Below are 24,596 nucleotides of genomic sequence, written 5' to 3' on the forward strand. Positions count from 1 at the left end.
TACACGCCTGTCAAAATGCCATGGGGCTGAACTAAGCAGTTTGTTAAATGGTTCCCATGCAGAAGATTTTTATCAAACTAAAATTGTGCACTGTTAAAACATTGTTATCTTGTTGCTTACTTTAAAAAACCCTGATTGACACATTGAATCTAAGTTAAATTAACAATATGTCAATCTTGATTTTTTTTTATTTCTACTCGTTTACTTTAATCTGCTTTATCTTACTTTTGTTGGCTCTTTACTGCAGACACAGCACAGCAGTCTAGCATAAAAGCAGAAAGGAAATAGAGCATTATGTTAAAAAAAAAAAAAAAAGCAGGAGCGTAGTGTGTTGACTTGTATTCTAAGTGCCAAATAAAACCTGACCTGCTTTAGTTTTGGTCCCAGATACTGATGAGGTCATTAAAAGGTTCAAACTAGCAGAGCCAAAATAATCACAGCTTTGTACATTTATTTCTGTTATTTTATTTAAGCTGTGCTAAACTGACCCCCAGCATAGCATTTGTCCATGATACACTTTTTTCAGTCAGAATACTAAAAAGCGGTGCTTCCTTTTTATACTTAATTTTTTTTGTGTTTCTTTTCAGACATCAAGACGGATCAGATTACAAGTAAGCGGGACATGTTAACATAAATTTGTATGGCTTCATCAGAAATTATCTCACAGTAAAATAAGGGCATGGTTTGTTCATTATAGTTATAAAGTTATAAATAACAAATTCATCACATATCCATTCTGTTTTGTATAAACAGCAACGTGCTACAATGACAGGGGACGTTTCTACCAAGGACATGTGAATGTCACAAGGTCTGGGACACCATGTCAGTCATGGAGCCAGCAGGTAAAGTGGTTTGTGCATTCGTGTTTTTTAGTGTTTGTTAATTGCAGTCTTTGCTTATAAGAGTGTTCTCATGCTGTCAAAATAAATATTCTCATTTGTGCGTAACAGTGTGACACCATAAAGACCGTACACTCTATTATCTCAAAATCAAAATCAAAATGTAAAACACAATGAAAAAAAAGGTGGGAACTGGTAAAAGTGTTGATAGGATTTATAAGCTTTGACTGCAAGGCCATCATCAAAACTAATTCTTGTTATTCTGTGGGTGGGTGTTCAGTTTTATATTAGACATTCCTGAACCCAACCAAAAGAACAGAAAAACATTCAAAAGTGCTTACAAGTGAAAAACAATCACACACAGACACACTCACACACATGCTCCAACTGACACACACTCTCTGTGGCCCTAAAGCCTCTTTATGTTTTTATAGCTTTGCTCAGTGAGGGTCTGTTAGGGTGAACTGTTACTACTCTCCTGTGCAGACAGTGTGTGTGTGTGTGTGTGTGTGTGTGTGTGTGTGCTCGTGCCAGGTCAGCATAGAAGGAGGGGCTCATCATGTCACATCCTGCCTCTGGAAGCAATTAGCTTTCACACGCATATGCTGAACAGACTCCATCACAGCCACACACACGCTCTAAAATGTTACGCTCTCTCTCTCTCTCACACACACACACACACACACACACACAGACATACGTGTATGTGGCAATAACTGAACATTTGCTCTGTAATGCGATTTACAAATATTTGCACATTGCCTCTCCTTTCTCTTTTTCTCTCGGCACAATGTTGGCTCACACTTCTAAATTATATTTTATTCCTCACGCAAAGAAGCAAACCATGTGTAAATTTAAATAGCGCACAAAACAGTTTCTAGCATGCCAATATGTAATTTCATTGATCATTTTAATAATGACACATATTCTCAACTTTAATATAAAACATCAAAGCATAGAACACTTTGTTCAATCCTTCGACTGGAATCAGTTCCAGTATGTGATCCTGTTTGAATTCAGGACAACGCACATGTTGTGGTATATTTGTGTGCTTACTGTATATTCTGCATATACAGAAACAAAGCTTTTAACACTGAGTTGCTATTTGCCTTGTCAGATACAGGATTTATGCTAAAATCAACTTCATGTATTTGTGTTGCAAAGGAGTGCTAGTAGCTTTCCTTGTATCAATGTGACACATCTCCTTTAGTGAGAACTAGAAGCTTTAAAGGTTGCCACTCTGTTGTGTTACTTTTGAAGGTATACAAATTCACACAAGTGTATACACTTGTTGGGATGCTTTAAAGTATTTAAAGTATATATGATGTAGGAGGTTATATCTTAAAAGCCAAGATTGTGATGAGCTCTAAAGACAATACCGGAGCGCAAAATATTCAGGGGAAGTTAATGAAGGTGCAAAGGAAGCACTGCGTCTTCATTAGAGTCTAAACCTTGACCTTGTTTTTGACTCAGAGGAAGATGTAGTGCGACAAAACGTTTGCCCTTTCCACCTTTATTAGCTTTCCCTGCAGTGATTCATGTGCTCCAGTTTTGATCCTGTCTTAAAGAAGGTATCCACTGAATTATTTTGAACAACTATGCTTCTTCTCTGAGAGTACCGAACTCTATTTGTGGAGTGGCTAAAGAACAAGAGTTTCCTACTTTATTTTGAAAAGCCCCTTCATTATGTACATAGTAAAGTCACTGTGTTGGATATGGTCTTCTTCATAGGATACTTTTTTTTTTCTTTTTAACAAAATCATTAACACATAAATTTAGTTGTTTGGATTTCTTTGCAGGATTTTTACCTTAGAGCAAGTATGTTTGATATACTGTATTATATATTATATATTATATATAACTATCTGCATGAGATGGTTTTATTGAAGTGTACATACGTTATAAAAATATAAACAGGAAGAATAGCTTTGGTTTTACAGTATTTTGAAACCACTGGTCAATACTAAAATCAGGATATAAAGATACTGAGTGAGAAGGTTAAAAAACTTTGGATTGTGAGAATTCAGCATATACTTCAAGGAAAAGAAAATGTGCCTATACATAGGCCATATATATATATATATATATATATATATATATATATATATATATATATATATATATGGCTAATGTGCTAACCAATCATAATCAAAATGTAGCTTGTAATGGATAATCATCAAAAAAGATAATCCCATCCTGTTTTAGTTCCTGGCCAGCATTTAAGCCTTCATTTCCTTTTTAGTGAATGTAATGTTCTTCTTACTTGATTGGGATCATTTCTGCTGCACCACTTCTCCCAGAGGAAACTGTTGAAGCTGATTGCACCGTTCCACTGAGAAGGTTGAAATAATTATTCATTATTTATCGTTTTATTATTTTCCCAATGTTTGAGTCACTTTTCACAAGCACACGCTCCCCCATTATACTATACATAGTATGTCAATTAACCAATATCTTACACATCATTGATGTCAAAAGAGTTAGCATGGTTAATTATTGTTTATAGTTTTTCCAGGTCGAATATTTGGTGAATGACCAGTATGAAGCAAGCAAACTAATGCCACAGGATACAAGATATTATACTACAGAACAGAACAAAAACAAGATGCTCAAGATCATTCATGACTGCAAGACCGTCTCTTTAAAAATACTGTCAGGTTGAGTTTAAAAAGATCACAGCTCTGATCCAGTTTGAGCTCTGCTCGTAAACCACACCACATTTTGATCCTCTGAACAGAAAAGGCTTTCTGTCTGATTGTAGATTACGAACGGGTAATTTACAGTCTCCATTAGATGTTCCACGTGTAACAGAACCTGATACTCTGAGAGGAACCAAGAGGTCACTGAGCACTTGAGGAGCTTGATGATTTAAATATTGACAGATGAGTTTAAAATTGGCAAATGGAATAAAATTATCAAAACCTGTGTAATTTTTTGGAACTATACACAGAAGTGAGACACAAAAACAATTTTGAGATAAATTCTACCAATTTCAAAATCAACAAAAAAAAGACTCCTTCTCCAAACATCTTCCTAGAGATGCTTGTGTAATGTTCATCATGGATTTACAGATGAAACTATTGAGAACCTCTTTACCTGCACTCCTGCTCCACAAAGTAACAGCTGTTCCTACTAGATTTAACAGTCGGTGGTATTTTTCTGAGATCTGCAGCACAAGGTTGCTCTTTAAAACCTCAGACTGAAAGGCACTTACCTTCTACGCATCATGGAGCAGATGTCTTTATCACTTTAAAAAAAAAATGGAAATAGAATATTCTACACATGTCTCGTAGGTTACCCTCCATCACAAAATCAAATTTATGTCCAGCACATGCTAAACACATATGTTACAAATTTTGTGGGTCCTACTTTGTGCTGAGTCATGGAGACACTGCAGCCAAACTGTGATTCAGTCTTTTGAATGGAGACTATTCAGTACATTACAAATAAGTTAAACACACGTTCAAAAAGAGGGAATGTTACTTGCTGCATGCCATTTTTCAAATCTGTAAATACAATAGAGGAAGTGTCTCACAATTATAACTTAATATGAGAGGTAAGCTAACACAGTGTTTTATTCTTTATCAATTCACTGTTGGGAATTATTAATCATCATTTACACTTGACTTTTGTTTTCAGGTGACATTTGTAAATCTGGATATAATTTCAATATACAGTACTTGGACTTTTGTAGAAATTTTTGTAATGAAAAAATTCTGCGAGCCTTATGCATTTAAAAACAGCCTTGTTTGTGTCAAGTGGTCCCAGGCTGTTTTTAATTGTGACCTCCTCTTTACCAATATGTGTGCAGAATCAGGAAATGACATTAAAGATTATTTTGGGTTTTAATCAATTACCTATATTGTCTACTTTGATGACTTGTTGTTTTAAACATTCCTTATAGCAGTCGTAAATATACCCATAGAGGTCTTCGCTTCATGCACTGCAGCTACAACAACACCCAGGCTCTTTAGCTTATACTTTAACTTCACATCTCCAGAGATTGGGCCAGTGCACTTTTGATGACCAAAGCTTATGACACACCAGCTGTTCAGTGTGTTTAAGTTGGCACTCTAGAGTTCAGAAAACCTCTGTACAACCCCTCATGTCCCTCACTATAGAACCTTTTTACACCCTACACCACAATTAAATTGTAACCTTACCACTGACCCTCAAGATTTTTAAAGTATTTTTAAGCTTCTTAGCACTCTCATTTCATTAAGACCGACATTCCATAGAGTCTGGACACTCTACACTGCAAATCTACTTGCAAAAAGTAAAAATCACTTCTTCAAAATTACAACAAAGTGAGATTTTAGTGACAATACGTCAATGGTTCCTAAAGGAAGTTCTGTTCCCTTTTCATCCATTACCCATATGTAACTGAAAGCTGAGTCCCCTTTCATATTACTGTGTTTTACTTTGCATTACATTTCATAGCCTTTACTAAGAAATGGTCAACAGAACTCTTGCCCTTGTTGATTTTCTCCATATTTTTTCTCCTCTGAACTCTTCTCTTCTGGTCGTGTAGGTTCCCCACCAGCACCGCCTATCTGTGGATGTTATCCCAGAATTGAAGAAATCAGACAACTACTGTAGAAACCCCGGAGGAATCAGCGAAAAGCCCTGGTGTTTCACCTCAAATCCCAACATACGCTGGGAGTACTGTGCAGTACCAAAGTGTGGGGAGATAAGCATGGCACCAGGTATTACCTCTTACTGTCTTCAGCACCATGTTGCTTTGTCACTGGTTCCTATTCCCGACATTTTTTTTGTGTACACTGTCCCCTCTATTTTTTTTTTTTTTAAATGCTCTCATGAGTCTTTTTTGGAACTTTTTGCAGCTGAACAGCTTTTGCCACCATCAAATGCAAGTGCATTACGGCTGTGTAGCATAGTGCAGAAGTCAATGTGAAGGTCATGGATGAAGTAATAAGGAATCATTTTGAATTCAGAGCACTCATTTAAAAAAACTAATTAAATAGATGTTTGGTTGTTCTGAGATTTTACAGTGTTGACCAAAAACCACAAAAGTCATCATGAAAGTAGGTCTTCAAAGGTTAGAATTTTTGCTGCACATTCAAAAATGCGACTTATGTTTTCTGTGTCTGTCAGTGAGGAAGTCTGAGTCACCAGGCCCTCGCCAGACTTCTCGCCTCCCGCCTATGGCATCCTCTCCAGCCTACTCCATGTCTGTCATTGTAATCATCCTGACTTCACTCGCAGTGGCAGTCTTTCTCATCTTCACCATCCTCGCCTGCCGCAAGCGCAGGAAGCAGTGGAGAAACAGGAAGAGGTTAGATTTAGTGACAAAGCACAGCTTTATATATGTAAATGGTAACCTGCAGTGTGAAAGCAGTTTGAGTAGTCACAAGACTATAAAAGCACTATACAATCACAAGTCCATTTACTATCTATTTTCTTCTATGTAGAGCAATGGAGACCCCAACCCTGAGCGCGCTTCCATCAGAGCTTCTGCTGGATCGACTCCATCCCAATCCAATGTACCAGCGGGTTCCCCTCCTGCTAAACTCAAAGCTGCTTGCCCTCGAGTATCCAAGGAATAATATCCAATATGTTAGAGACATTGGAGAGGGAGCCTTTGGACGAGTCTTTCAAGCAAGGTGAGAGAGAAGCAAAGGGAAAAGGGGAGGAAAGGGTTAATTATTTAAGTACTCCATGGTAGTCAAATTGTACAGAAAAAGAAGAGCTAAAGACACAGAGTTAATAAATGTTTCTCAGGCAGAGAGAAAAGAAAGACATCAAACAGGCTGCACAAAGGGAGAGGAGTATAGAGTGGCCAATCAAGGCCACTGGTCATTCTAAGAACTGCTGCGTCATTCACAGAGTCACAAGGCGAGCTGCTACAGGTGTCACTTACACTTCACACTGAAGCTGTACACAGCTAGACATGAACACTTAAAACTAATCTGGAGGATTAGATTTTGTACTACACCTTCCAGCAGTTCCCCTGCTGAAAAATCTTGTAAAGGGGCGGCAGGAGCTCAGTCTGTATCATCCTGGGCACCTCTCCAGCGACCAGACAAATTTCCATATTTGGTCCACACCAGGACTTAAACCTGGGACCCTCCGGTTCCCAATCCAAGTCCCTACGGACTGAGCTACTGCCGCCCTAATGAACATAGATGTAAAATTTAGTAGCCTAGTCATAAATAAAAACAACTTACGGAGTGACCAGAATTAAATGTTTTCTTCCCTGACATATGAGAATATACCTGTAGTTTCCTGGTGTGTGTTCATGTTTGTTAATGACTATGTGTTAGTGTTTATGTGTGTGTGTGTGTGTGTGTGTGTGTGTGTGTGTGTGTGTGTCTGGGCTAAATTTACATCTACACTGACAAAAAACCAACATGTTGACCTAAGTTTTCCTCTCTTGTGAGACACACAGGAAGTGTGTGTTTGTGTGTTAATTTTTACTGATTGTACGTTTGCCCCCGATATCTGACATTCCCATTGCACTGAACTAATACTGTTCCTTTTTATTTGCTACACATGGTTTGTGAATACATTACAAATAAAATATCCCAAATAATTTCATACTTTTTGTTCACAAGCAGTTGGGTACTAAATACCTGCCAATAACCAACACTTCCGGTCTCCCCCCGTTTCAAGAGGACTTTGTTGCTTAAAAACACATGTGCATGTCTGTTTGTTACAGAGCACCTGGCCTGCTGCCAATGGAGTCTTTCACCATGGTGGCTGTGAAGATGCTGAAGGAAGAAGCCTCAGCTGACATGCAGAATGACTTCCAGAGAGAGGCAGCACTAATGGCTGAATTTGACCATCCAAACATCGTACGGCTCTTAGGTCAGTCTGAGTGTGTGCGTGTGTGTGTGTGACAGAGAGAGAGAGAGAGAGAGAGAGAGGGATAGAGAAAAGAGAATGAGAGAGAAAGGAGATAGAGAGAGAAGACAGAGAGAAGGCGAGATTCCCAGGGAGGCTGCAGAATAACAGCTGGGTTTTACATCGTATTACTAACTCGATCAGTATTTTCTTGGGAGATAAAGGTTAGTGCAAAAACAGACAAAGAATCCCAGAAGAGAGGAACACAAAAATCCAACTGCTGACTATTGAGTTGCATAGTGGGAAATGATTCTTCTGTTGTAAGGATTATGTTTTCTGCTAAAAAAAATAAAGCAGTATAGCAGTAAACTGAAAAGTACAGAAAAAATCAGCAAAGAGCAGATTTATAGTTGGTTAACTTTAAAATATATGACTTGATACAATCTTGATAATCGTGATCAATGTTTCTGGTTAAGCAAGGCAACAATATTAGTAAAGTACTTTGTTGAATTAACATAAATATATTTATCCTGGTATTTACAGAGAAAAGGTTTTTTTAACTAGAATGACTCAATTTAGATAAAGTGTTAAGATTTTTACAGAGTCAGAGCTCACATTGTGGCTTAAAAAAAGACAAAAAAGTGTGATAGTTTAAAATTGTTAGTCAAAATGTCAACATCATATTCGATAAATTAAGTTTCACAATTAAGCTTTTATCTGTATCACATGTCATGCTGCTTATCATATAAGAACCGCAAATTAATTTCTCCTACATGCTAGTTCTCTCTCAGAAAGAATGGACTATATTTCAAGAGTTTGTCTTTCTCTTGTTTTTTGTATTCTCACCGTTAATGCACAGAAAATAATGCACTAAAGTACTGAAATGGTGACCATGGTAACGGTACATGTCCTTTGTTATGACAGAATCTATTGCGTAAGCCTTAATCTAAACTCCAGAGTAAGCGGTAAACAAAGAAGCGTAATGAAAACTCTTCATTTAAACCATTATGTTGGCAAAATATTTTGGATGAGAGAAAAACTTAGTTTTCTTAATGAAGTATTTTTCTCAAGATTCATTCATTCAAGTCATTGTGGTTCTATAAACTCTTTAGAGATACAGATAAGTCTGTTGGCGGTAAATAAATTACTTCCTGACAACAGAAGTGATGTGAGTGACACAAATGGCCTCCAATAACGTTTACCTAGGCTAAAAGTGCCATATCTTATCAAACAATAAGATTGCATGCCAATGTACATTACTTCCAGGAAGATATTTAAACACCCATTTTTAAGTGAATAAAAACAGCCATTGCTCATTTGCTGTTCTGAAAAAAAAAAGGTTTGCTTTGTACCATTTTAAGGCTCCAGTGGTTTTGAAATGTTTATAAGATCACCTCAGGCACACAAAGAATGAGACCTGTGTTAAATGACACTATTTTCAAATATTTTGTGACTCATGGAGAGTAACACATTAAAACACTGAGGTCACTGGAGACATGAAACCGGAGGTTGATTAGATAATTTAGTTAACCGCTAATAAACCTCTCGGCTAATAATACACTGTAAATCATGTGTAAAAATACACATGTATTATCCATGATATGCCTGTGTCTAACTTTAAATTGGAGGTGCCATATGTCTCCATGTCATTATTCGACAACATATGTGTGAGTGCATGATGGGGCCCGTGCGTTATGTATATTTAGCAATGGACTGAACCATTTTGATCCAGCTAAGGCTGCTACTGTTAAACCCCCCCACCCCTCCACATACACAAACCCTCACCCAGGAGCAGTAATCAGAGCTTTTCCTCTGGGGATCTGTCCCACTCTGTGTCCCACAGTACATGAACTCACTGAGCATGACCTCCAAGCCACAACACAGTAAAATAGCAAGATTTATTTTATATTAGAAAAGAAAAAAGATGTGACTTTGCAACTTTATGTTGGTTGAGGTTTAATATGGAACCCTGATTTCTTAGAAACTTTTGCTGGACCTTATATCTTCCTTTGTCAAACTTGCTATGTATCATTTTGTTTGAGATTTTTACGTGTGCCCAACGAAACACGTGGTACGTGCGTAACCGAGGCGCTTCTTGTCAACAGGCAAGGCAGGCAACAGCTTGGGGCCAAAGGCTGGTCGGGGGCCCCCAATGGCTGACAAACTTTAAACCAAAGCATTGCCTCAAAATGTGCACATTTTGGCCCCATCTGCACTCCCTCTCAATGCTCTGCTAAACGTTGCAACATTATACCTGGGAAAACCAAAATGTATCAATGGAGGAAAATGAAAAAGCAGTTATCTGGCAAATAATAATAAATGCTAGTTGTAGGGGCTCCCAATGAGTTCTTGCCTATACGGCCCCTAGAACCTAGAATCACCCTGCGTGTGCAAAAAATAAGTAAAACAAGTCCAACTTTCATATGGTAGCACATTACATTCTGAACTACTACTATTATCACTGTAATCTTCCAGTATCATGCATTATTTTACACACGTCTTGCAAAGAATTCCTTCCAGACATATTTGTTTTTGGGACTTGTATGTCTTTAAAAGAGGGTGCAGTGACTGGGTTACTGTAGGTCAGCAAAGTTCCCATTCATTTTTTACATACAAACAGAAGCAATGACATGAGCTGTGATTTGTAGCCAATATGACTCAATACACTGCAGTACACTGACCACAAGTGCACTCATAATGGGCTGAATTTAGAAGCACAGACACAATTTACGTGGGCTCAAATTGAAGCTGGCTGCCAAAAAGAGACACTGAAACCACTGTCTGATGCATTGGTATTTTTCTAACTGTTGGCAGACTTAATGATTTATAGTTATATTTTCCTCAGGGTAATGTAGTACTCAATAACTGGAGTGTGAATGCCAGTTTTCATGAATGGCACCTCTAAAACTTAGTCAGGGCAGTTATTCACAGAATGTGCTACCATTTCCCAACGCAGCACAAACTTGCAAAACATATGTACAGGAATGTACAAATAAACAAGCAAAGAGCCAATTTTGTGGATAGAGAATCTAATAGAGGCAGACTATTATAAGAAAGATTAACTGCTTGTTCCTCTGCACATGCTAGATTAATGTCTGATGATTTATGACAGCATACAGTACATCAAAATGAAGTGTTTTACATGATAAAAACACAGTTTGTCAATTGAAATAATTGTCTTTTGAGCCTTTTAGCTTGTTTGGAAAATGTGTTTTTGGATATTGTTAAAGCAAACACAATCTGAAATGTAGGAGAATCATTTTGTTATCCACCAAGGGCTGCTGTGGCTCAGTGTTAAAGTCGGTCGGCTCGAAAACGGATTGCTGGGGGTTTGAATTCCCACCTCCTGTAGCTACATGTCAGATGTGTTCTTGGGAAAAACACTTCATCAAGTTACAAGAGAAGTGCTATACAAGTTCAAGTCCTGAATTTCCTCTCCTGAGGATCAATGAAGAAAGGTCTTAATGCCCATTTACCATAAAAAAGAATGTAGTGTCTAGAATCTTGTTCAGATTCACAAGTATTGCAGTCACTTTGAGCTTTAGAAATGCTCTTTAATGTCCAGTATTTCCCCTCACTGACAGGTTTAGAAGAACACAGGGTCAGTTAATACACACACACACACACACACACACACACACACACACACACACACACATACACACACACACACACACACACACACTATGTATACATCACAGGGCTACTAATATAAGACTGTAAATCCTCTGTGCGTGAGAGTTTATTTGTGAACGTGTACACTTCACAGATAGTTTAGTCTGGTTTTATGTCTAGTCTGAATGTTTATTTACCTTTTACAGTGAATGCACTCTTTGAATGATACCACACTAGAAAAAAAAAACTTAATTCCACACAGTTTAATGATGTCACTGATGTGTTTATGTGGTTGACTTTTTTTCTTCTTCTCTTAAACCTCTTGGTTGGGAAAATGCTCCACTCACAAGCCTCCTGTATAATCTGTATGTGAAATATCTTTTATTAAAATCTTGTGTATGTTTTCTCCCACAGGTGTATGTGCAGTGGGTAAACCCATGTGTTTGATGTTCGAATACATGGCTCATGGTGACCTCAATGAGTTCCTTCGCCGCAGATCTCCAACGCAATCCGTGCGCACCCTCAGCCGTGCCAGCCTCTCTGGTCGTAGCTTTTCTTTGGAGCTGGAGGCGGTTTCTCTCTCCTGTGCAGAGCAGTTGTCTATATCGAAGCAGATTGCTGCAGGAATGGCTTACCTATCGGAGCGTAAGTTTGTCCATCGTGACCTCGCCACACGAAATTGCCTGGTTGGCGAGGAAATGATAGTGAAGATTGCAGACTTTGGCCTCTCCAGGAACATCTACTCAGCAGATTACTACAAAGCCAACGAGAATGATGCCATCCCTATTCGCTGGATGCCTCCAGAGTCTATTTTCTACAACCGCTACACTACTGAATCCGACGTGTGGGCATATGGGGTGGTGTTATGGGAGACTTTCTCCCATGGCATGCAGCCATACTACGGAATGGGTCATGAGGAGGTTATTTATTATGTGCGTGATGGCCACATCCTCTCCTGTCCTGAGAATTGTCCTCTGGAACTGTACAATCTGATGAGGCTCTGTTGGAGCACACACCCTTCAGACAGGCCCAGCTTCAGTAGTATACACCGGATTCTGGAACGTATGCATCAAAACACATTAAGTGTCAATTCTGAAACTGAGGCTGACTGCTAAAATGGGAACTGTTTTAAAACGTGTTTTCCCTGTGCAAAAAAGACATTGTCATTTGCGGTCTTTGGTGCCTCACAACAAATTTTATATAATCTTGACATTGTTCCTTGCTCATTTTTCTATATTCAGAAGATGTTCTTACCACACATGCCTGTATTACAGTATGTAGTGTACAAGATGCCCACGTCGTCGGTTGAAGACTTGTTTGCTTTTTCATTGATTATATTGCAATGCATGATAACCAGACTCTGACTTTATCACATGTGGGATTATTGGTTTTTCCTTTTTGTCTTTTCCAAACTCAGCTATCAAGCAGTTACAAATAGGGTGATAACTAAACATAATAACTTATGAAAGACAATAGTTCTAATTTAATTTTTTCTAGCAACTACATAAAAAGCGTAAATTGCCACCTCTGATTCCACAGAGGCAGATTATCACTTTAAAGCATTGCTGTTGATTGTTTTTTTTGTTTTTTTAATTTAATGAAAGTCGCTATTCCATTTTCTGGGCATTCTTGTTTCACTTTTTGTTGCTTTCTCACTGATTTGTTGATGGCTCATGTTTTCTTTTTTGATTAGACCTTTTTTGGGGGACAGTGTTTGACACGTTTGTTATCAGTAAATCTGTTTTGGATTATATCGTGCCAAATAATGCAAAAGTTATCTCAGGGCACATATTAAGAGAGCCGGTCTAGACTGCACTTTTTGTAACAATATTTAGAGAACTTCAATGTTAATTCATCATTCGTAAACGCTTGGCAACATACAATTTCAAGAAAGCCTTTCTTTCAAACAGGCAGAAACGTCAAGCAGTACCACACTGGTTGGTGAGTACCACCATGTCTGGATTGCTGAATACATTACAGCAGTTTTGATATACTTAAAGGTACAGTATGTAGAATTGAATGCTCATATTTACATTAAAATATCTCACTTAGATTAAAAATTGACTACACCTATGTTATATATTTTTTAGCTGGCTACTTACATTACCTCAAATATTTTCAAAAGTTATCAAAGCCATCGAAATTCATAGTTTTATAGTTGTAACAGGACATGTCTTGGCAGCCAATGAGCCGCCATGATAGACACGCAATGAGTAAGATCTACAGGACATATTTTAATCATTTCAGAGCAATGTAATGCTTGTGTGGGGAGTTTTTTGACGTTTAGCAAATCGAAATTTATACTGATGCCTCTTCTTCAATCTCTGCCAGGAGTAAAGGGGGGTAAAAGGGGATGAAGAGCATTCTGCCAAAACAGCCTTTCCTTCTCAATGTTCTCAATGTCAAAGATTCTCACTGATTGTTTACAGAATGCAGGTTGAGATTTTTTTTTACTTTAATCCACCTGTTAAACTAGTAAACTGAGCATAGAGATAAGAGGTAGGCCTTCACCACAATCGGCCACAAAATCAACTCAAACCCAGAGTTCCTCAGAGCAGCTTTCATAAAGTTTAAAGACGATACATTTATTGTAATCATGTCAAGTCCTTATTAAACTGGTGTGATGTTGACCTTTTTTATTTGTTATGCAACGTAATGCTCGTTTTGTCACTCTTATTTGTGTTTAATTATGGTATTTCTTTGTATGCCTTTCAAATAAACATGATGTTTGTTGGTAAACACAGTTTGTATGTCTATGACTTGTACATTAAAATTGATTTATTCATGAATCCCTTGTGCTTGTAACATGTCTTAAAACCAGGAAATATCATATATTCATATAACATGATGAATAAGACCAAGTTGGCAACGCAAACTGACGCTGCAGCTGAGCTAGATGCCACCTTTACGTGTTTTTTCTATATTTTAACTGCATAGATTTAGTGCAATATCACATCTCAATTTCAACTTGGTGTATATTTAACCGTCTATTTATACTGCATTATTGATCCATATTTATTGTAAATTTGGTCAATGTGTTTTTGTACATTTGTATATTTTTGACGTGGCATCTATTGGATTGCTCTAACAGTATTTCATTGTACTTGTACAATGTCTGACAATGTCAACACTGCAAAGCAGAAAACTCGGAAAGAAGACAAAATCATTCATAAATACTTCCCTCTTCAGTCCCTGCTTACATCATATAAACTTTGGTTGTGTGATGTTCAGGACAAGTGATTTTCTGCACCTTTAAGAAACAAATTGGAGTCAGTGGCCTCACCCAGGCTGCTCTGTGTAGTGTGGCTTAATATGGTAAGAGTGTGGAACGGCAGTAAAAAAAACTACAACATCCACAGCAAATGACACGTGCCCGAGAGCTTCCCCCATATTATTTGAAGGGCAGCTTCTTCAACAAACAGTGGGACTGAAGCATGAACAAAGACAGTCACGAGTCCTGAAATACTTTCTTGAACTATTTCATATGAAAAAATGATGGGTTTTATCTGCAAGGCGATAAGTTGTACATTTCTTTTGGTCTGACCCGAAACCTTGCACTGCTTTGAAAGCCGGTTACAACCTGTTTGTTTAATCATGAGCCTCCTCTGACACATGGCCCATAACATCCCCTACCCCACCCACAGATGTCCTACACAAGTAGTTTCCCATGTGGATGCTGCAGTCTCATTACTCTCCACAAGAGGGATCAGAGAGATTTACTTAAGTAGAAAACAGATTTCTCATGCATGTGTTCCACTTCTTTGAGTTGGTTTTGATAAGTTTGTCAATGTGTCTGTGTTTGCTTCCAATTGCATGTGTATAAGGATGTCTACTTGCGTATTTGTGTTTTTTAAGGATGTCCAATATAAACTGTTTAAAGTTAGCAGCCAAGAGTTTGACCTGCACTGGTCATTTCTCCTCCTCTTCATCCAAACTATGGATCAGACTGTCCCACTTCCACTTCCTCTGTGGTCCTCCCTCTCCTGAAACCTCCTATTGTTGTCCGTCTGGACCATATTTATACCCGATTTCTTTTCATACTTAATTTTTTCCATTTTCTTGTTTAATTCTTTTGCCTTCAATGGCAGAGTCACTAAAGTAGTCAAGAGTACTCAATTTGAGGTACTATGCTTGAGTGTTTCAATTTCTTTCCCCACTGCATTTCAGAGGGACATACAGTAATGCAGATTTGACTAAATACATTTGCAAGGTTTACCTTGGTTTAAGATTAAAACATTTATATGGAATTTGGACTTGGCCATTTTAGAATTTCAAAGAGTGTATTTGAACACGTTTCGGTCAAGTTGTTTGACTAGAAAACTGCCTCATTGTTGCTCATGCAAGTTCTCAGATTCTCTATGAGTTGGTAGAAGTTCAATGAGACATTTCCAGTCCAAACCTCCCTAATGTCAAACCAATGTAAGCGGCCTAAAGAGGTAAAAATTATTTCATAATGCACAAAAGGCAAAATATATTAAAAGAGCCAGAACGTACCAAAGAGCTCTAAAACAAGGAAGTATGTTATTGAAAGAAAGGGATGAATAGAGCATTGTGAGGTGATGCAAGTCATTTGGATTCCACCATCCTTTGTCCTTTCTTTCTTCCATCTCCATCACCACTGTTTCCTGTCTTATCTGTAGCTGCTGTCAGGTCTCACTATTTCTTTTAAATGTTTTGGTTGAAATTCAACACAAAGCCTGCTGCGGATGCTGGGAAGTGACACTCACTCATTGAATTAGCCAATTGTCCCATTTTCAGACAAATGATTTATCTGAAAGGACTCTATAACCTTCCTGTCAGCTTGCATTCGTGGCTTCCAGTGTTTTGTAGACCAGAGATTAATACTGTGACGAAAACAACTTCCTGAGCTGTCATGATAATCTCTCTCTTGTTCTTAACACCTTTGCATGTCATGTTTCTAAGGAAGCAGGTTGTGTTTATGTGTAAAACTTTAATATGATTGTATAGGTCGGCAATTCCTGGATATCTTGGCATGAAAGCAGCTTGTAATGTTGTGTTGACATTTCCATATATTATTATAACCTTAGCTGGTAACATGAATGCTGAGTCAGTCCATTTACATGATGCTATATTTTGCCTCACAGGTTATTAATCACTTACATTTTCAGCAGTCAAACACGCTGGGAACCAAGGAAAAGTGTCTTTATCACCATTGTGACGAAGATGTGACATCCCCCTCACTCAGCGACAGCACACAGGAACTTCCTGTGTGGCCAAACTGCCTCTGATTGGCCCATTCAGGGAGCTACAGGAAGTATGGAGACATATATCAGTCAACTAGAGGCTACCGCTCCAAAGCTGTGGAACAATAAACACAGACACACAGAACATTCTTTCCTATGAAAACATTAGGCCGCTGTTGCTTGGATTACAGCTTAATTCATGTTAAACACAACATAAATTGGCCCAGAACATTATAACATAGCATTAAATATACACACAAACATAAAAATCATTTGTAAAGTATGGTAATTTTTTCGCTCAATGTCACCTAACCTCCAACAATGCAAATGTTGGTTTTCAGATCACTTTTGGTCACTGGGTCATGATGGCACTCAGTACACGTTTATAAAGCAATCAAGCCTCTCTACCTTATGCACACATGAGACCACACTCAAAGCATGAGCTGAAATCCAGCTGAGCAGAGAGGCTTGATTGGTTTTTAAGAAACGAACCGTCATCCGACATCGGTCGAAATTGTTACAAGTTTACAACTGCTACAGATAATGGATTTTCTTTGTTCCTTTTTCAGAGCACTTAAGAATTATGTATTGTCTTAATTACTGTCAGGACATAAAGACAATGTTGCTGTCGCTGTAGGAGAGTAGGAGCTTCTGTATGGCTGAGGTGTCACCAAAAAAGAGGTCTTTGTGTCATGCTAATGTTTAAGGGCGACATCTACTGGATCAAAAAGTTGGACATTCTTGCTCAAATCTGCACAGAAAGCCATACAGTAAACACATGTTGACAGTTAGCTGCAAACCATCAAGGCTAAGTAAAATTTGCGAGTAACATCATAAGATCTTATTAGGTCTACTATACAAATCCTGCAAGTCATAAGGCAAACATTATCAGTCGATGCCAGTCTGTGACCCGGTCAGTTTGTGAGAGTCAGATACTAAAACACTGACAGGAAACGGCAACACTAGGCTAAACATTTAAGATAACAGTAAGAAGTTCAAAACTTTGTTTACAAAGTTAAATCTCACATAAAGAAGCCACAAAACACACACTCAGACTGTTCTCTTTTTTTATTGTTGCTTGGATATGAACGCTGATGAACATTTATTTATCGGCCCTTACAGACAAGATACTCACATTTATGTTTGTGCTACAATTACTTGGAAACAACAACTTGTACGTGATTTTCATTTTTATCTCAAGATTGGCAAACAGATCAAAAAACATTTGAAAGCATTGTTTCACTTTGGAAGAACAAATATCAGACCGTGATGTTTGGAAGATCAGTCATTGACCTTTCTTGTGCAAACATCGTGGATCATTATGAAGTGGACATGATGATAACATGTTGACTGTGCAACACTGCTTTGAACTTGTTTTGACCCAAAAAAACCCTTAAATGTTAACACATTGTTTTCACTTAGAACAATGAACTCAAATCTTTATAACAGAAGTTTGTAATCATGAATAGGTCAATTTAATATTTTTGAAAGCTGTGTTGAGTATCTTTATAGTCTCTTTATCTTTTAGACTAAAAATAATGCTATTGAAAAACTTTGTAGAATGGTAATATATTGTTTTAACAGTGTGTCCTAACAGAACGCAAGCGATATAACATAGTCCATTAGTTATTTACTTCTCTGCTCTGTGAATTTCAGCTTCCTCTTGTAAAAAGTAGTGGAGTCAGTGCATGTACAATTTAAAGGTGGAGTAACTGAAATGTGGTTATATGTACGGCTGCATGGGCATTTAATAGTGAAGAGCCAACAAAAGTTATGCCTCTGTGTTAATACAAGTCAAAGCGCAACATTTCAGTCACAGATATGGATATTAATAATGCACTGCCATCTCAACTGGAGAGTAAGGGAAAGTAAAAGAAAATCAATGCCTTGTTCCTTATCCATTATGAAGGCTAGTTTTACACAACATTGATCTGCACACAAATCGCAAAAGTGGCTCACGTTCCTACTTTCTGTTTAGGCGAGCGTCTTTGGGTTGAAATCTGCACGCACACTTGGTAAAAGGTATGAAATTTGATGTAGTACGCATGCCAGGTGGCTAGGTGGTACAGTGAGCACTGCCATTTAGCACCAACAAGGGCGTGTGCACTTCCTTAACTCGGTTTAACTGCTGAAAAGACTCCTGGATAGTGGTCAGTGCAAGTTCAGGCAATTTATATGTCCGACTGATGGAAATAATCCGACATGTTTGTTGTTGTTTGCCTGTACTGCACATGGATGTGACGTCAACACGTACGTGGCGAGAGCAAACGTGAGCAGCTCAGAGCACACTTTTGTGTTTTCAACCCTTTAGGCAGAAACGCGAGGATTGAGTGTTTTTAAGATTTCCATTAAAACTTTGATTTTCATTTGTATACTGATACATTGCTTGTGGGCTGTGAGGACACACTGTGACTGACATATTTATGTTCTTTTTCAAGGAAAATGCAAAACAATGGGGTTAACAACACACACACACACACACACACACACACACACACACTATGAGCAACTGAAAACCACCTGAAAACCTCGCTTTAGCTGACCTCCAGTGGTTACACATCTCACCTAGCAGCGGTGATGTTACGGTGTAATCCAGCAACCCCTCACAACGGCAGTGACATCACTGTTGGGAATGGTTAAACAAGGCACACCCATCACTGTTGCTGAGGCGAAAGAGGCTCAAAATTACCCGACCAAAGAAGGCCCAAAACCTTTGTTCAGCCTGGTGTAAAGTTACTCCTTTAGAAAGAGCACTGCAAGGCACTGCAAGCATAGAAAACTAGTTCTGGGTCACAATCATGTACACTCACTGTTTTAGTGTCGAGAGGAAGTTTGTTAATTAGGGTCCAAATAAAAAAAGAGCTCATGACATAGCAAACATTAACAAAATCCTACAGTACATTGCGACAGAGTATAACAGTTAAATTTACAAACACTTTCCCTTTGGTGATTAACTTTGAATGATATATTTTATATACATACATACTGTACACAAATACTCACAATGTTGTACAAGGACTGACACACTGGTAGACAGATGCTTAAAGACAAACTGTTGGTTTGCTGTAATACCTGAAAGAGTATTTTGTTTGAAAAACACTCACAGTGAACAACTAAATATGGCAGGTTGAGTCCATAGCAAAGTTAAGGCAATATTAGTTGCACTGCTTGTGTTAGTACTGTTATGAGGCCTTTAGTGAAACATTAGTGACAGATGGACAAACAACTGAATCTTTAAGTTTTCTCATTTAGCTTCCTTGATATAGTTCAAAGGCACATCCAGGAGATAATAGGCCGACAACAGTGGAGAAACACTCTCCACTCGAAAGAGCTCTTGTAGAATAAATACACATCCAAACTATGTAATTCTCAATAAAGGTACCAATGTTGCCTCATTAACAGGTCAGAAGTTTGTTAAATTCAATAAACACCAGCTGATTACACATGTTACTGCAGCTTACATTTCTGACAAACATTTTCAGGCTGTTGTTCCCTCTTTTCTGTCAGCTTCTGGAAACTTTGTCAAGGTTTTTTGACCATAATGTGTTTTGATTTACATTTGGACAAAGCATTCTGCTGGCAATTTTTTCAACAATGGACGTCATTGCATCAACATGCTGACTGTCAGCTGGCTATAAATATAGAGTTGCAGGCAGCAATTAGTAAGAGTACTTCTGGAAATTTAATGAAAACTGTTTAACCCTGCATTGGTTTAACTATATCTCCCTTCTTGGATTGTTATTTTTGGAGAACATCATGGAGGCTTCTAGACTATTACTGTTAAAATTATAAATTGTAAAATGTCATTATTGGAGATACATTTTTATTTAAAGGTTAAAAAGCAAAAAATGATTCAAGATGCAGTATGGCAAACATTCAATTATTTTTTTTAAATTGTAATTAAAACTGTTTATGCCTTCCATCATATTTTTCAGGAGACATACAGAGTCCAAATCATAATACATGCCAAACTAATTTAACGTGAATGATGTTTGAATGTCCTTCAAAATTAGACATTAAGAGTTGGGTTATCCACACTGAATTGTACAGGGAGACTTTCAACTTGACTTGAATTTAAGATCAATCCAACGTTGCAATTTGGAAAAAAGACAGCCCAAGTTGTTGATAGAAATCCCTCTAAAAACTTAAAATCCAAAGAGAACTGCTAACTCACCAGGACATGCTTGAGATTTGATGACATTTTGTGAGATGAACTGGCAACTACCTAAATAAATGAGACAAAATTCTTTGTTCTGGAGTATTGTACACATGCAGCAGTGCAAATGAGAAAAAGGCTCCATTAGTCATTAAAGGAGAAACACTGATTGGTTATCATTTGTGTCCATCCTTATACGCAACATTTGCAAATAAAGATTAATTGACACAACCTTATCCATCCAATATGGTACACAATAAAACACATTACATACTCTATGGACAGCTCTACTTCATATCACCAATAACACTGTCACAGCAATACATGTGTACTTATCATTCAGCTTCTAGTTTACAGGGACTGTGCACTAAAGGATTCACACTGGAGCAGTTTGGAGATTTTTTTTCACAATTATGTATCAGAGACCAAGCTGTTAAGGAGCTCATGGGCTGAGATGGATATAATAAGCAGGGCAACAGAGCAACAGATTTTCGGATAAGTATTGCAGGGATTGGTAATACCAGTTTTTGATCCGATGGAATTGTGTAAAGAGTCAAAGGAATGCAATAGGGTAAGTAAAATTAATGATGAGAATAATACCAAGCCATACTTTTCTGAAATTATTTTGCATCACTGATCAGTTGCAAATTGATATATACCGGCCACTCGACCTAGCGCTGCTCTTTAGATGTTGGTCTTTTAGTTCATTTACCACTTTGGTCCAGTCTGGAATAAAACTGTTAGCTAAACTGCACTGATCATTGGTAGAGACATTCAGGCTCACCTCAGAATGAAGAGTGATTTTTCTGGGGATCTCCCTTGACAACTTTATTTGGCTGATATCATCAGGTTTACAATTTAGATTACCGTAGTCCTTTGTCTCATGACCAACTACATAAAACAACAACATATTGAAGATTTATAAGCGTCACTTTTTGTTTAGTACTATTCTTCAAGCCTATGTTAGTTTGTGAATGTCACATTCACATCTACATATATGCATGCTGATGCTGCTGTTAAGCTTGAAGCAGCTGCTTATTTGGCTGAAGACTCCTACTCTTGTAAGTTAGCTTTATTACAAAATGGACTTGTTTAAACTATCATTCCAGTTTTTCACTTGATCTTCCCACAATAGGTCTGGTCTTAATTTAACATCCCCACATCAATGTCTTTAGTTCCGGAAAACTGGTTGTCCTAATTATAGTTGGCTACTGTATAATTGTAGTTTGTAAACTACAAATCCTGGCAGACATTCATTCAAAAAATTGTATCTTTATTTCACAGCCAAATGTTGCTCTTTGTCTCCTCTTCTAATGTTATCATCCCCCATTATTCCAATTTTGACATTATTTACATTCACTTCAAGCTTCAGATATTCTACCGGTGCTATCAGAGGGCAATTTTGCAGCAACACTTCTACCTCTTTTCTCTCAGACAGTTTCATAAACAAAGACTTTATCAACCAGAAGTGGACAGCTCAGCACATTTCATGTCATGATATGAGCTCTGTTATTGCATCCCACATATGACCTTCATCTTGTCTCCAACATAACAATGTGGCACAGAGTCTACTCTGAAACTGCAAACATTATCCTCCCTTTTTCGGTAAGATCCCAGGAACAACTTGTCTCTAATTCCTATGGGAGAAGACACAGAATCTGTGCTGATCTTGGACCCTTTAAATCTTAAGTTGACAGGATAAATGTAATAAGTCCTAAGAGTATTACGGTTTTAGAGTATTTAAAGATTGATCAAACTACTGCAGAAATAAATCATGGCTTAGGTTACTTAACCATAACAGGTACAACTGTGACGCATGATGCTTTGGAAATCTCTAAACATGTCCAATACGTCAGTATACTTAAAAGTTCTGCAGGTTTATTTTTAGTTGCATCCTTTTTTTCAAGTGAAATCCTGGAACAAGATCAGAGCAAGAATAAAAACACCCTTGAGTGTTCACTTTTCCTTTTAAGTAACAGGCAGGAGTGGCAGGCATTAGTCTGATTTTCCACACATTTGAGCTCTTTCCATAGAACACATGAACACAAAAGAAAGTACATTGTTCTTAACCTGTGTCAAATTGAGGCAAAAATGTTGCGACTAATGCAGATAATTCCTGAAATGGGTGTAACATGAAGATTTATGTCTTGTCTGTAGTACATATACTCATGATGTTATAGAGAGACTAAAGGTCCGAAACCCTTAACAAAAGGACGCAAAGTTAAAGAAGGCTGGGAAAAAAAAAGGATGTGTTATACTGGCATTACCTTCATTTCACAGATTACTTTAAATAGTTCATGATCAAAGTTTTAAACACATGAAAATTATAACAACACACAATACTAACAGCCTAATGGTGTCCTGAAAGATAAGATTTATCTTCTGTTCTTCCCCCAACAATGACAAAGTCTTGTCTGCTTTCATTAAAGTTGCCATCTTCTCTTTTTTTGTGATGTCATCCCGTTCAACATCAACTCTACTCCACATACTTTATCTTCCTTCTTGAGTTTAACCCTTAACTGTCCACAGTTCATATTATGTTAACAGTCCATCTAGACCTTTCCATGCTGCCATGAACCGTCTTTCAGTCGCTATTTCCATAAGAGATTAACCTTTTAAGATGTTAATCTCTGGTTTTCCGAACCACCTTTATACCACCGAGTGTTCGTTGTTATGGTGGTGATGGTGGTGCATTCCACCGCTCAGCACGGTGTGGTTGACGGATGACGCTGACCTGTCAGATCCCTCCGCCACCGTCCCGTTGACGTTCTCCTGACGCTGACAGCACAGGATCTGCCTGAAGGTGGCGCTCATCTCCTTGTCTCGATAGGAGTAGATGATGGGGTTCATAGCTGAGTTGAACTCAGCGAGAAGCAGGAAGAACTTCTCATAGGTGAGGACGTTGCAGTTGGCACAGAAAACGTCGAGAAGGAGGATGACCAGGCCAGGGGTCCAGCAGATGATGAAGGCACCTGAGAAGACATAAGACAGAAAGGTCAAATTTAAAGTTGGTGCAGGAAAATGAAACATTTCTTAAATTGAGTTAGGAATATATATATATATATATATATATATTTTTTTTTTCTGAAACAATAGTTATATTTCTGTGTCAAAATGTGTCCAATACACTCAATCTGAACGTCACAACCAAGTGGCAACCTCCAGTCTTGAAAATGAAGCCAATGCAGAAGTGCAAAGATTTATATTAAACGGTTTTGTTTTGAATTCATGAACGATATGTGTTAATATAGTTGGGTGCATCGCTGACGCGATTTGATTTATTAGTGAATAGGAAAAATAATTAATGGAGAACAAGTAAGCTTCTAGTGCGAAGAACACAGACGTTCTCAAAAAGGCTTGTGAAAGTGCGTACATTTGAATTATTTTATCATTATATTCTCCAAATGATCTAATGTGAGATAAAGAAGAAGGGTAACAAAAATACATTACATACGTTTCATTATTTGACGTGTCACTTTTATGGCTCCATTAACTACGACGACCAGTGTAAAGGTGAAGATTCTAAAAAAGCCTAATGTTGTGGAAAACGATCAGTCTGAAACTCTACTCCATGAAGACACACAATTGCCTTGACCATTCATCATTTAAATTATACAATTGGTTTCTGAGAAATCCCCAAACTCTTCCCAAACAACATGTGCTTCAGCTTTTTGTCATTGTATTCTAAAAAAAACACTACACTTGCGTTCCTGATCTGGGAGTGCACAGCATTTGTCAGGGCTTCCCCTATGGTAATATGAAACATATTCTTGAAGCCATACCTCTAGTATTCCATCATCATATCTTCAACCTTCTCACCTCATTTGAGTAAGTATGATGCATCATCCTTTCTCTGACATGATGAATAGTATCAGCACACAGGACGGAGGTCACTGATTCATTACTCATGAATGCCAGGTTCAAGTATGTTGTTAATTCAGTAAACAGATGATTTCTGTCACAACTATAAGAGAGCTG

General features: G+C 37.8%; 2 protein-coding genes across 2 annotated transcripts in view; one reads left to right on the top strand and one right to left on the bottom strand.

Moving 5' to 3' along the window:
• The window catches only part of musk (muscle, skeletal, receptor tyrosine kinase), a 29,421-nt gene extending 15,374 nt beyond the window's left edge, over window positions 1-14,047 (top strand). Inside the window, exons 10-16 of the mRNA XM_079365318.1 lie at window positions 588-611; window positions 754-842; window positions 5,371-5,545; window positions 5,955-6,135; window positions 6,272-6,463; window positions 7,519-7,667; window positions 11,673-14,047. Coding sequence (XP_079221444.1) covers window positions 588-611; window positions 754-842; window positions 5,371-5,545; window positions 5,955-6,135; window positions 6,272-6,463; window positions 7,519-7,667; window positions 11,673-12,373 — 1,511 coding nt within the window. The 3' untranslated portion in view covers window positions 12,374-14,047. The remainder of the gene's footprint in view (window positions 1-587; window positions 612-753; window positions 843-5,370; window positions 5,546-5,954; window positions 6,136-6,271; window positions 6,464-7,518; window positions 7,668-11,672) is intronic.
• Window positions 14,048-17,512: 3,465 nt separating this feature from the next.
• The window catches only part of lpar1 (lysophosphatidic acid receptor 1), a 37,861-nt gene continuing 30,777 nt past the window's right edge, over window positions 17,513-24,596 (bottom strand). Inside the window, exon 3 of the mRNA XM_079364185.1 lies at window positions 17,513-23,590. Within this exon, the coding sequence (XP_079220311.1) occupies window positions 23,268-23,590 (323 nt within the window). The 3' untranslated portion in view covers window positions 17,513-23,267. The remainder of the gene's footprint in view (window positions 23,591-24,596) is intronic.

The sequence above is a fragment of the Symphodus melops genome, assembly GCF_947650265.1.
Source record: "Symphodus melops genome assembly, chromosome: 16".
Classification (NCBI taxonomy): Eukaryota; Metazoa; Chordata; class Actinopteri; order Labriformes; family Labridae; genus Symphodus; species Symphodus melops.